The sequence below is a fragment of the Dermacentor variabilis genome, chromosome 1, assembly GCF_050947875.1.
Source record: "Dermacentor variabilis isolate Ectoservices chromosome 1, ASM5094787v1, whole genome shotgun sequence".
Taxonomy (NCBI): domain Eukaryota; kingdom Metazoa; phylum Arthropoda; class Arachnida; order Ixodida; family Ixodidae; genus Dermacentor; species Dermacentor variabilis.
In genome coordinates, this window is record NC_134568.1 from 228,231,906 (window position 1) to 228,246,189 (window position 14,284).

General features: G+C 46.2%; 1 protein-coding gene across 3 annotated transcripts in view; it reads left to right on the forward strand.

Annotated features, from left to right (window-relative positions):
- The window catches only part of LOC142558217 (stearoyl-CoA desaturase 5-like), a 76,328-nt gene extending 63,517 nt beyond the window's left edge, over window positions 1-12,811 (forward strand). For all 3 annotated transcript variants that reach the window (XM_075670376.1, XM_075670381.1, XM_075670386.1), the window contains exons 2-5: window positions 148-322; window positions 6,567-6,697; window positions 7,479-7,684; window positions 11,361-12,811. In XM_075670376.1, coding sequence (XP_075526491.1) covers window positions 148-322; window positions 6,567-6,697; window positions 7,479-7,684; window positions 11,361-11,811 — 963 coding nt within the window. In that variant the 3' untranslated portion in view covers window positions 11,812-12,811. The remainder of the gene's footprint in view (window positions 1-147; window positions 323-6,566; window positions 6,698-7,478; window positions 7,685-11,360) is intronic.
- The last annotated feature ends 1,473 nt before the right edge of the window (window positions 12,812-14,284 follow it).

The window sequence follows — 14,284 nt, forward strand, 5'->3', positions numbered from 1 at the left end:
AGCGGGAATTCATTTCGATTGCTAGTGCTCTTGCCACGACCACACTATGTCGCGCAGCGTATGTCCGGATTTTAGAGTGTCAAGTTCCTAGTCTAGTCCGCCATGTCGTCTGCTAAACTGAAAAGTTGCCGTCTTTAACGTACGCAGAAGCGAACCATGTCGACAGTGACGGAGACCGTGACGGAAGAGCTGCCGGCCCCCAAGCCGTACAAAAGGGAGATTGTATGGCGCAATGTGCTTCTCATGGGAAGCCTGCACCTGATCTCTCTCTACGGTTTCTACTTGATTTTCTTCACCGTTCAGTGGAAGACAGTGCTCGCCGGTAAGGCCCTCCCCACGCTCCATTCATTCAACGCTGGCGCGTGTTGCAGCGTTTTTCTGGCCACGCAGCATCACGAGCCAGCTTGATGTGCTTTACTTGCGCTTCCTTGTTTTTTTAGACCTGAGCCTTTTGTTTGCCCGCCTGTACAAATGTGGGCATTGAAGTGGCCCTTCGCTCTGAAGCCCTCAGAAGGAATTATTGCCAGTCTGCAAAGCAAAAGTCAGTGTCCTTTAATGAACTCCACACACAACGACAAAAAACGTATAAAGGATCATTGTGTGTCGCCTGCTTCATATTTCTTAACTCGCTCATGTATCGACATGAATGCTCTCAAGCGCAGAAGGTGTTAGCCGCAAAGCGTTTTGGACGTTTCATAATGGCAGCATGTCTAGACAGAGTAAACACAGCTAGTCTGCAAAACTGTCATATAATGCATTGCATCCGAAAGTTCATGTGTGCGCCTGGTCCTGTTTGTCGTACCCTTTTTTTTTAATTCTTTCTTTAAATTGCTCACAAAGCCAGCGATTCTTCGGCACTGTCTCTTATACGGTTGTCACATGGTGCACTCTTGATCGCGATCAATCTCGATCGTGCTCGATCGCGATCGAAATTGCACTGTTTGACACCCGTATTGGACTGCGTCTTCGAATACGTATGAAACGCGGAAATGCTATCACTTCGCAACCACTGAACATGCATGCGTGAAATTTGCTGCACTTCGGAAAATTTAGGCTGTCAATTACATTTTAAAGAACAAAGAACGAAAAGGACCGATTTAAAAAAAAAAGAAAGAGAAGACGTTAAAGCTACCTCATTCACATCCCCAACCAAAACAGGTATCGTAATTTTGGGAACAGCGACTAACAGGTCGTTTAAAGCGCACTAACTCACCTCAATTGGGAGTTTGCCTAGATTACTTTAATTGGGCCGTGGAAAAGTCTTCTTCACAACAGTGTCGTTATCAAGGTTATGTGCGCTACCTGTCACGTTTGTCCGCTTTAGACGCCCTGACGGACAGATGCCGTTTGCACAATTGCGAGTTTTGTTTGCGTAATTCACACTCGCATTATTTCCCCTCTATTTTCGTTGATGTTTACAAAGAATATGCTGCTAACAGTCGCTCCGAACACATGATGCGTAAGTCTACCGTCTGTCATTTTTGTTTTGCTCGCGAACACATCGAAAATTGGAAAATTTTTAAAAATCTGATGCCCATGAAGTGTACAACCCTGTAACTTGGCAACACACCTAAAACGCTACCACAATTCCCTAAACTGCATCTCTTTGAATATCTGGAGCGTACGAATATACTGTACACGCGGGTGAGGTATACCGACAATTTCTAAGCAAAACTTTTGCGGAGCTCGCGTCTATATAATAATAATAATAATAATAATAATAATAATAATAATAATAATAATAATAATAATAATAATAATAATAATAAGTGGGCTCTAATTTGAAGTTATGGGGTTTAACGTCCCGAAATCACGCAATCAGTTGTCAGGGACACCGTATTGGAGGACTCCGGAGTAATTTTGACTGCTGAGTGTTCTTTTAACGTGCTCCCGAAGCACGGTACACGAGCGTTTTCGCATTCCGTCGCCACCTACAAATATTACATATTTGTAGGCTTTAGACGGTCGAAATGGTGCAGCTAACGAAACCGTATTATCGTGTTCCGTTTTTTTTTTTTTTTCGTGAGGGGGAGGGATTGAGAATTATTTCAGCATGGCGTCAATAAGTAAGACGGTAATGCCAAGGAAAAGAGGATGGAATAGGACGTCTCGAAGTTAATTGGTGGAGTCTTCGGAAATTTGGAGCGGAACTATTAGCGACGCATTAGCAGAATAACGTTCCGGGTTATCCTGAACCACATGTGATGCGGCTGCCGACAATTGAACTGGCCACCTGGTGCTCAACATCAGAACGACACGACCGCTTAGCTGTTGCGGCGGGTGTAGTTATGTACGCGACGTTTCCACTTAGTGCTTAGAGGGATGACAGACAAGGCAAACATGGGAACAGGTCATTGAACCATAGTGGCGCCGTCTGCTGGGAAGCATAAACATTTCCTCCGGGAGATGGATGTCTCCGCAGGGAAGCCTCTGGATGGCCGCTCTGAGGCAGAGTATACTAAACTGTCGTCATGCGACTGGAACCTGTCGTCAGCAGCCGAAGGTTTCAAACTGGGATACTTAATATTGCTAAAAGGTTATACAATGGTCTCCTGAAATCGTCCCAGATATTCGTATAAGGAACCACGCTCAGTGTACCAGAAGGCAATGAGCTAATTTTCTCCTTCCCGCGTAGCTTGCCCTATACATCGTGAAACTCGGCCACGTATCCGTCTTGGCATTTAAACATGCATGTAAAGTTGATATTTGTTGCGGGTTGCAATTGGTGTAGGGAAAAAAAGACTATTGCTGATGAGCTCATAAAGATACAAGTGGCACACGCGGGAGGCGGTAATCCTTCGTGATTGGATCTTCGTCCTCTGAACGCTTTCTCTCTCTCCCTTTCGAGTCCTTCCTCTTCGCGTTGCGCTGAGTGCAGGCACCGGGGCCATGTGCGGCTAGGAACGCCCGCGAAGCGCTTTACCTTCGCAGGCGCAACCGCAGGCCTCGTTTCGATTAGGATCTCCGTTGGCTGCGAACCGCCTTATCTGATCTAGGTCATCGCCGGCACAGAATTATGTCAGACCTTCGCCCCTGAAAAGCTGTACCTGTGACGACCTCGGAAGGTTCGAAAAGGTAGCAGTGATAAAATGACGCGTGCAGCGCGTAATTTCGTAATGGACTGATTAAGAATAATTTAGGCCCGTCCTCCAAAAGTTCATCGCAGTCTAGCCACGTTCCGTGCATTAAAGCACCCTGATATAAACACGTGGAAGTTCTATGAAGTATGCTGATGTAGGCAATAAGGATGTCTTCATTGATTAATAAGGCGACCTTAGAGCTATAGAGGGAATGAGGGTCAGCATTATCGTATAACTCTCTTCGCCTCACAAAAAAGGCTCCAAATCGGTCTCTTCGGCGTATGCGACGTAAAGTATGCGATACGAGGTCCGCGTTAACGTGCTTGCTGGGCGTTGCGACGTCGGAGGCTGGCCCTGGCTGGAGCGGCACGAGAACTTGCAACCATCAGTGTAGCTGCTATGCCAAAGCAGCGAGGATCAATACAGAGCAGTGTATTGTGCGAAGAGAAGAAAAATAGTGTGTGTGGCTTAATTCGAGTCGAATATCGAGGGTGTACAAGCCATTGGACACTTGCCAGCTTTTCTCCGGCTTAATCTTCTGCATGGCTACATACGGTGGTTCGGAAATCCAGGTCGTTGCGCATCACCGTCTACCAAAAAGTGCGTGAAATGGAGTTGGTAGAAACTTGTTGCTTCCAACCTTTCCTTCTAGTTCTCAGTTCGACCCATACCCTGCTTTCTTATATATGTTATCGCTCTCTCGTTCCTTCGGTGAAATATTCAGAGTGCTCGCGTTAGTTGGCACGTTCAGTGGAAAGCGAATGGTGCCGTTCTTCTTCTGTTAAACTTTCCGCTCTGACCTGGGGTACGCAATACCATTCATTGTGGAAAAATGGAAACTGACCATTTCCTTTCTTTCCTCGATGCAGTATTGGCCACTCGCGTGCACGAATTGGTTTGTGCTGTCGGAGGGGGAGAGAAACAACTAGCTATCGCTATTTCTTTTTTTCTCATGCTAACGCCATCGAACCGCGTACGCTGTCTTGCATAATAAATTTCTTCTTCTAACGAGCGCTGTGTTTAGCTATGGGAGAGACCACGGTTTCCACCAGTGATAATAAAACGCATTGCAAAGCCCCGCAGCAGCCACAGCGGATCGTTTATTCATTGATTACTGGAGTTTGGCCTGACGCCCCCTCAGAGGGGGCCTGAGGGTGTGAGAGTTTCGTTATTTGCATGAGCAGGAATGGGGGACATCTACCAGCATCTCTAGCGGCTGCAAGCAGAAAGCAAGTACTCGCCCATTACGTGTTACGCATACAGCAGAAAAACTTTGCGTGGTAGACCCCTGGTTTTATTTATGTCTAAAATACTGCTTCTCCGAAGTAGATAACGGAGTGACCAGAGCCATTTCCTGACTCGGTTGCAAAATCTAGTGCCAGTGCATATTGCAAGGCGTTCATGCCAGACAAAACAGAGGCGGGCCAGTCTCGACAACCCTGCAGCTGATATTGTGATAAGACGTGCGTAAATTGGCAGATTCGATTCCACGGTCAGCTGGTTACATTTTCTATGAATCAACCTTTCGTTCGTTAATTCCTCGGACGCAGCTACCTACGTAACTGCTTGCGTCATCTCGTGCGTTTTTGAATTTCATAAGCTCAAAAAATTGCAGAGATGCTTGTGGTCGCAGAATACCGTGTGGTAGCGGAGCAGGCAAGTTGAACCGAACCGATATATATATATATATATATATATATATATATATATATATATATATATATATATATATATATATATATATATATATATATATATATATATATATATATATATATACCAGTATTTTACGATATCAGTTTATGGTACGGTGTTTTTCAGTTTTTCACGGCGCTGCATCCGGGCCAGTCCCGCGCAAGCGAGGATGACTCACATCTTAGTTTTATAACCTTTATGACGTTGACGTTAGCTTGTGCGTGCGTGCGTGTCACGTGCAAGCTTGTATAACCAGCAGGGTTGCGCCAAACTGCTGCCGGGAGTTTTGTAAACATTGTTGACGAAACTTCACGCAGGTTACTTTCCTATTTAAACTGAATGTTGTCTGCGCCTTCTGTACAGAACACCAGGCCACGTGTTACATATTTAAGCGCATATGCCCGCGACACTGCGCTCAATAACTGCCTGCTTCTGGTGACCCCGGCACGTACAGGGTGTTCTTTTTTTAGCTGCACCATTTTTTTAAGACTGCCTTTGGCAGATAGCACATTTATAACCCTTGATCTAAATTACTCGATGAGGCGGCCATTACTTCTACGAGAAATTAAAATGTTCAATTGAATAATTAACTTTATGCTTTACGCCACACATTTAGATCTACGAATTATAGCCGCTGAGTTCGCACGGCGTATCCACTAGGAACGAATTCTCTGGACAGCACCACTTCCGAGGTATTAATTTTCAGTGTGTCCGACGAAATGCACTGGCGTTACAGTTACTTTTGTGCTTCAATGCCTAAAACAGCGGTTTAAGTAACTGTAACGCCAGTGCATTACATCGGACACTGAAAATTAATACCTCGGAAGTGGTGCTGTCCAGAGAATTCGTTCCTAGTGGATACGCCGTGCGAACTCAGCGGCTATAATTCGTAGATCTAAATGTGTGGCGTAAAGTAATTATTCAAAAAGTTAATTGGCGCAATTTAGTTATTCAGTTAACGTTTCGCTTTCTCGTAGAAGTAAAGGCCGCCTCATCGAGTAGTTTAGGTCAAGGGTTAGAATTGTGCTTTCTGCCATAGGCAACTTTCTTTGTTTAATTTGGTGCAACTAAAAAAAAATCACCCTGTATAATGCAGTGGCTGGCAATAAAACAGCGGTGTTGCGCCAGAACATGCTGTGAGAGGTGGAGGCAGAACAGAGATAAGAAAATGCACACCGGCGAACCAATCAAAATCTAGTAGGCTGCCCTGCGCGTCAGGATGGAGAGTGTAAGAACTCAGATATGGAGACCGAAGACAAATGGAAAGGGGAAACGTATATTGAAATGAAGGGCCTCGTTAGAGTGCACCAAGTGGTCGATATTGATTCGAAGTGCTCCACTATGGCATGCCTTGCGATGCAGAATTCCATAAATAAATCATTAATATTGGGAGTCCCTTCGGCAGTTTCCAGATTGGAGACCCGACACTTAACGCATGCTAAGTCGTCGGATCCATTTTGGGTCCACCGGACCCAACTACGTTTCAGTGCTTTAATGTTCGATCTGTACTGATTTTGTTTTGGCTGCTCTTGTTGCTGTTCTTCTTCTTCGTCTTGTTTTTGAAGGTGTGCAAGAATGACTTTCCTTTATCGTTTTAAAAGAAATGCTTTAGTAATTTCTACACTTACATTGGCGCTGACAATTGTACGTTGGTGGCAGCGTCTCCCCCTCTCTTGTTTTTTCTAAGTGTAACTGTTTCCTCAGGGCGTATCAACTGCAGAGCATATCAACTGGCCTACCCCATCGGGGAATCACGCGAGTACTTATGCGCATGATCTCTCCATCTTTCAGCATACATCCTGTACACGTTGTCTGGCATTGGAATAACAGCCGGTTCCCACCGCATGTGGTCCCACAAGTCGTACAAAGCCAAACTACCCTACCGCATCATGATGATGGTTTTCCAGACCATGGCATTCCAGGTGAGCAAAGGACGTCAGCTTGGATCTTCCATTTTAGAGAAAGGCAGTGGGGGGCGTGTAACTGACGCGTCAGAAGCGCCTGGAAATGTGGTCGCTGTGTATAAATCCCGCTGGAAACACGTCAGATAATGATGTGCCGAGGTGCTCCTTCGTCTCGTACGGCTTTTTAGTGTTGCAGTTGCGCGGCTGTGGCCCCTTCAGAATGCAGGAAAGGACGCAATGATACTTGTGAAGTAGCAACTCTTGCGAATCAAATCAGTTCCATAGCACACATTTTCTGCGAAGAACCTCGCGCTGGAAGCTCCTGGTTCGCATTCAATACACCTCGTCGTCTTCGCAATCGTTGGAAAAAAAATCTTGACGTCGATGTAAGTTTTAGTTGTGAAAATAAAGACCCGGAAAGACCGCCTACATCGAGACAATTGATCTTCCTTTGTAACTCATAAGCAATTCTTTTGAGGAGGCGTGCTCCGCGAACTAGTGGGCGCAAACGTGCTTGCAGATTACCAACTCGGAAGTAAAAGTTTAATAGCTATATTCCAGTTGCTGATAGATTTAATAAATAGTACCTGTGCTTGTGGAACTTACTTAGTACAGTTTAAATGAAGTGGGATTCCCCAAACGTCGTTTAGATCTAACGCGCAACGTTTTTTCAAGTCGTGCAAGTGCGCCACGGTTTCTGGGGCTCCAAGGAACCGCTGCAGGCGGGTTGCGTCTTTTGGGAAATGCACCGATCGCATTGAATTGGTTAATCTTGTGATGGTTTCGTTTTCCATTGCAGAACGATATCTATGAGTGGGCGAGAGATCACCGGATGCACCACAAGTACTCCGAGACCACCGCTGATCCTCACGATGCAACGCGGGGCTTCTTCTTCTCTCATGTCGGCTGGCTTCTGGTTCGCAAGCACCCCGACGTGCGTGCCAAGGGCAAGACCATCGACATGAGTGACCTCCTGGCTGACCCAGTCGTCCGTTTTCAAAGAAAGTACGTACACTCGTACATCAAAGCATATGCTAACAAATACTTCAGCGTACTAAAGTACACTGAAGGATAGTGTACTAAGGCAAAGATTATGACTACAGCTCGCGCTTACTTAACTAGCTCTTACAGGGCTTACGCGTATGCTATAGCAGTGCGTGACCTCGTTTACGTGCCTTCTAGACGCCAAGGGCTACTTGCACGAAGTATTTTAGTGGTACCTCAATTTACCCGCGTTTAAAAACCTTCGCTAGCTGACGCTCGCTTACCGCACAGTAAGCCGCCTAGTAGCAAAGGAAAACGTTTCGCGCAAGTTTTACTTATTTGTCACTCGAAAATATGCTCTACGGGAACTCACTGCTGTCCCATGCAAAAGTTTACCCGGGGCTAAAGAAAAGCATCGGAAATTTAAATTGTAACGTTGGAAAGATTGTCGGAGTGGTAAAAAATGGGGCAAACTTGAAATCGGCTAGGAGGAGCCTTGTCATTGACCGGAACAGGATGCATCCGAACAAAGATAAACAAGATAATCAAATTCGATGAAATAGTAAAAGCAACGAAGGAGTTTTACATTGAACCTACGAACAACCGCGTAGCCGTGGTTAGACGTAGTTGCAGAGCAGAATGAACGTTCAAGTTCAGGGTGGCTTTGCAATATATGTTTATGGGAAAAGCGGTAGGACAAGGCGGAATGAGAGTGAATCTGACGAATTACTGCCGGGACATTGTACTATGAAAGCTTGATACCCTTTGTACGAAATGCCTAATGGTTTGAAATCTACCAGATACTTGAAAGGATGTCAGTATAATACTAATTCTTCAGAAAAAAAAATGACTTGAAAGTGACGAGTTATAGATCTATTAGCTTGCTTCTAAAAATGTACAAAATATTCACTAATATGATTTCGAATAGCGCCAGGGGAACACTTCATTTAATCAGGGCAGAGTATAGGCTTGCTCTGAGAGAAGTATTTTCGGACGCCATAAAAATCCTATAGTCTCAGGTAGTATAGATATATCTCGGCCTCTGTGCAAAACGTAGGTGTGAAATACGAGTGGATGCGTCACTCAAAGCTAGCAAAAATAGACGTGTTCGATACCCGAGCTGGAAATGACGCTGCCGCTATCAGTCGCCGGAAATAAACCAGAACGTTGAGAACCAGCGCGGCTCCTCTTCGGCATGACCAGCAAGATTAGGCGGCGCGCTGGAATATCTCGGAGACGACGTGCTGGGACTTGCGTCGTATCCACTAACAACCAGGTGTACGCGTTTGTCTGCTCAGGTGCTAATTTAAAGGCTGCTATGAGACAATTACTAGCCTTGCAGCTTTGCCAAGGTTTCTTCCAGAAAGGAGAAACTTTGGCGCTACTAATTTTTACAGCGCAATTCCGACCGATTTCACGCAGAATAGCGAAACAGCCGAGGCGTGCAACTATCGCGCCCTTAGTAGACGCCCGTTACCGTCGGGCGAGCATCGTGCGACCGCCCTTATCATCGCGCTAGCTTCATGCTCGCCCGACGGTGAGGTTCACGCCACTCCTGGACGGGCGCCTACTATAAGGGCGCGACAGTTGTACTCTTCGGTTGTTCAGTTTCGCCTCTCTGCGTGAAATCGGTCGGAATTAATTACGCTTTAAAAATTAGCAGCGCCAACTTTTTTTCTAGTTCCTTGAATCGGTTATGAGCTCCTCGGATAGCGCGCTTCAAGTCTTCCGTTGGAACCATTCGCATAGCTCTTTTGCTTAGAAAGTCAATCGAATTTACATAACTACTTGCCTAATTACCGCATCGAGTCATTTTCAAATGTATGCCTCTGTGGTAAAAGTAACCCAGAAGAAATAATTTCCCTATCTCAGCTTCTTTACTTTTGAAGGATTTCGAACAAATTTCGTGAGAAACCCAGTATGTGTCGTTCACTAATTACGGAAAGCCGTTCGATTCAGTATAGATTCCAGCAGTCATAGTTATTGCATAGTCAAGAAGTATTGAAAGCGCACTTGCATATATTCGAAAATATTTTCAGCCTTCCTCGGCCAACGTAATTCTTCACGTGAAAAAGTCGAAACAAAATTACCGATTAAGAAGCGTGTCAGGCAAGGAGGTACAATCTGACCATTGTTAATCACTGCACGCTTGCGAAAGGTATTCGGGAGGCTAGATTTGGAAGGTTAGGTGTGAGAATTATAGTGGAATATCTCCGCAATCTTCGTTTCGCAGATGACATTTTCTTGCACGGCAACGCGACAGATTACGTATAGCAAATGAGATTGAAGATTTGAACCGAAAATGCCTAATGGCAGGCTCAGAACTTAGTGCACAAGAGACCAAGGTAGTACTACTCGGTAGACAGGGAGCAACGCAGTCCGTGAATCGCATAGTCAGCCTTGTTGAAACTGTCGACGAGTGGCTGTCGCGTTCTGCCCCTGAGCACGAGGTCGTGGTTTACGCATATCCGCTGACGTCGGCCGCATTTTGAGTGGAGGGCGAAATGCAAAAAGAGCGCTCGTGCTCTTTGATTTATGTGAGCGTTGCAACAATCCGAGGTGCTTAATGTTAATCCTCCACTACGGCTTCTCCACATCGCCCCGCTGTCAGTCGAGCTGTCAAGGCGGAAGCCGAATAAAAATGGGTCGGAGGACGTGCGACGGGTATCAATAAGTCATGAAATGCAACGTACAGATATTTTTTTATTTATTTATTTATTTATTTACAGATACTGCAGGCCCTTGTCGGGCCCATGCAGGAGTGGATACTAAGAATACAAACAAGAGAAGTAAACTTAAACTAATTACTTGACATAATTGCAAAGATAATAGATAGATATTTCTGAAAACAAAAAAAAAGTACGCATTCAGTGGTACTCTGACGGCGCTTACCTATGGAACCAAACTTGCATAAACAAAGAAACAGCGCAACGAGCGACGGAATGGTAAACGATGAAGGCGACAGAGCGTATTAGAGATCAAACTGATATCTGATATCAGCTGATATTCTAGTTGAGAAAGAAGTGGGGCTGAGCTCGTCGTGTAAGGCGTAGAGTAGATAACCGGTAGGCTCTTTGACTCGGCACCAAGTAAAAGGAAACGCACGTCGAGGGTGCTAGAGATGGTGCGATGAGATGAGTAGAGTTGCAAGAATGGGACGGCAGCGGTTGACAGGGGAAAGGTATTATTGGAAATAGCCATCAAAGGTCTACATCCTGCAGTAGACATGTAATAAGATGATGATGAAATTTACGCACGGCTAAAGTGCTTCGTGCCAGCGACCGCACGTGGATCATCGCAGCACATGGCCCTCACCTACACGTGAACGCGAAGTGCCAGTTTATAAACTGAGACCCGGCAGTCTCGATAGATTACTTTCGCTCATTATTTCATTTCCACGTGACGTGAAATCGCCCAGTCGGACGATACGCTACAGTAAGGCGTCATCCCTGTGGTGCCTTACTGCAGCGACGGGCGCCTGTCTCCATTGTCCGTACTGTACGTGCCATCGATAACAGCGTGACACCAAGCTAAGGGCCTGTTCCCGCCCGCAAGTGTATTTCGTCGTAACTGCCTCTGCTGGTTTAGCGAGTAAACGCGTGCTTCAGATGTAATGTCACCAATAGCGATAGATCGAGAACAGTCTCCGATGACTTCAAAGCCTGCTGTGCAAACCTAATCGTTTCTTTCTGCGCAGGCACTATTTGTCCATGATGGTGGTTATCTGCTTCGTCCTTCCGGCTGTGGTGCCGTGGTGGCTGTGGGGAGAGTCGCTGTGGAATGCCTTTCTGGTCTGCTCCTTGACTCGCTATTGCTTCACGCTCAACATGACGTGGCTGGTGAACAGCGCGGCACACATGTGGGGCAACCGACCTTACGACAAGCACATCAATCCCCGGCAAAACCTGGTGACCATAGTCGGTGCCCACGGCGAAGGCTTCCACAACTACCATCACACATTCCCCTATGACTACCGCGCCAGCGAGCTGGGCTGCAGTATCAACACGACGACGTGGTTCATCGACTTCTTCGCCTGGCTCGGCCAGGTGTACGACCGCAAGGAGGTGCCCACGAATGTTGTGGAGCGGCGCATGGAGCGTACCGGCGACGGCTCCCGGGGCCTGACAGCGGGCACGCGCAGCATCTGACGTGCGCACAGTCTGGCCTCGACCACCTGCTCTCCTCTCTCTTCTGTTCCTCATTTGGGTGGGCGTGCTCCGACAAGTCAGCGCCCGTGTCTGTCGTATGGAACTTGCGATTGGTAGTTCATGCTGCAGTGCAAGGACGTCGGTCAGCTCATGCAGTCCTCCTAAGTTTGTGGAGGAGCTGCAGGTGGAAACATTCCCATTGTTATGCCAAGAGGGGGCAGCTTGGATGGCAGCCACGTTGTGCGGAACTGTCAGCCTCGCACTGGTGCCCCCGCCTCCCCTGCCGTCCGGCCCCGGTAGAAGTATGAAAGCCAACGCTGTAGTGTTTCCCGTCAAGGCGTAGATAAAGTAGGCCAAGTGAATTAAAGCAGCCCGCTATAATCCCGTCGGGTGCAGCAGCCAATTAGTGATCCAACTTTTGCCTCTGTGTTTTACTGAATTTGTCTTGACGTCAGGGTATCTTGGTTTCACCAAACTTGAAGATCGGATACGTCTGCCTAACTTAAAACACATTCATAGCACGTTTTTCACGGGCACTCGTCTGGCAGAATCCGTCGTACCTCAGCCATATAAATGGTTTCAGTTTAGCTAATGTCTCGCCAGTCGCACTACTGAAGGCTGAGTATAAATGGCACGCCTGGTGCAACAAATGCATTACGTGGCTCTATGCAACAAAATTATTCAATGCCTTGTATCCAATTAATTGAATACCAGGATTAATTTAGATCAATTTTGAGCACCTGGTACTGTCATGGCCAATTTGAAGTACAACTAGGCATGTCCAAATGCCGGGCTGTTACTGGACACTCAGTATATGTGCACAGCAGCCACCAAAAGTCACGCGGTGTTTTTACATGTATGTTAAGCAGGGAAGAAGCCTTCTCATGTTCTGTGATAGTTATCTCGTATGTTTAGGTTGATGTTGTGTGAAATGTGACTTACTTTATAATGTATACAACAGCTACAAGCACCGGTGAATAAAATTCCGAGGTGATCTAAATTTGTGTGCCCTCCCACTTAGTTCGCAACAAAACCTATAGGCAACGTCGCAGTGCTTTCCCACGGTGATGATGTTCTGTCGCAGGAAGATATTTTTTATGTGTCTGCCTATCTCAGCAGTCACTAACAATAAAACCAAGGTTCTGAGGAAAACTTGGAACAGCTTGCCTTCAGCAGTGCCTGATCCGGGCTTCTCACGTGGGCAGGGTCCACAGGAAGGCCGCCTCTGCTTTCAAGCGGTACTATTGGCGTCGTCAGCTACACCGTCTAAGAACTCGGAAAAAAAACGCATGAACCTGCATTCGCACCTTCTTGCGAACTACTGAAAGCGAAGCCTGTAGTCAGCTTTTGGCTGCCAAAATTTAGTCCCCACTGCGTTATTTGTAAGCTAGGTAACTTCAGCGCCTTTGCATGTTCTACATAACTAATGCAGGTTCTGTGCAGTGAATTTTCAATACATTGCTGATGTATGCAAAGTTTGTCACTAGCAGAGGAGTCTATACAGTGTGTCAAGTCTCGCAATTATTTGCGAAGTCTTGCCACTTTTCAGTCAAATTTCATGTCTGTAGAAACGCTTGCATAAATGTTCCTCTGCCTAAAAAATGTTTGCTTTCTTTTCTGTCTTGTATGTGTTCTTCGCATTCCTTGTTTTGCCCACGCAGCCACGTATACTTTAAGCTGCTGTGTTAGTTCGCAGAGTTTTAAAAGCGTTAGCACTTTATTTATTTGGTGAATATTATTGCAAAATGGGTTGCAGACCCCGCAGAGCCCGAAGAATAGTGAAAGCTAACGAAAGCTAAACCTTCATATTACCAAACGAAACACTTTCATTATTAGATGTTGTAAGTTTCAAACTCGCACCAGGCAAGACCCATCTTGAAGCCCGTCATTAGCCTTCAACACGTACGAGATGACTGAACGCATGATTCTCTGGCGGTTGTGAAGGCTACTTGTGTCTAACTCGGCAGTAATCTATATAAAGATGGGCTTCCTGAAGCATTGCAGCACCAAGAAGAGCCACAGTTTGACTGACACTCCTACGCCCTCCGTGCATGTGCTTTCTTTCTCCTCTTTCCTTCTTTCTGTCTCGCATTACTGCTCTCCTAGTGCAGGGTAGCGAACCGGATATTTATATTACGGTTAAGCTCCCTGCCTTTCCAATTTTTTCTTTCTCTCTTTTCCACTCTGTAGAACATGTCATCAAGCAAGTATCCACACCAAATATTAACGCTGCAAGGACGCGAGGTCGAATTCTTTAATGTTCAACCGACGTTTCTGGAGAGAAAAGCGCTGGACGACGTATACCGAGGACAGAGACCCGACAGGCGCTCGATGATTTCCTCGCCCCTACGGGAGCGGTTGGATTATCAGCCATTCTAGAACGCTTTCTGCCATTCCAGGCCGTTAACTGAATCTAAAATTCTGACACCGTGGCCGTCGCTAACGCAAGGAAAAGCTATTCACGCACTGGTGC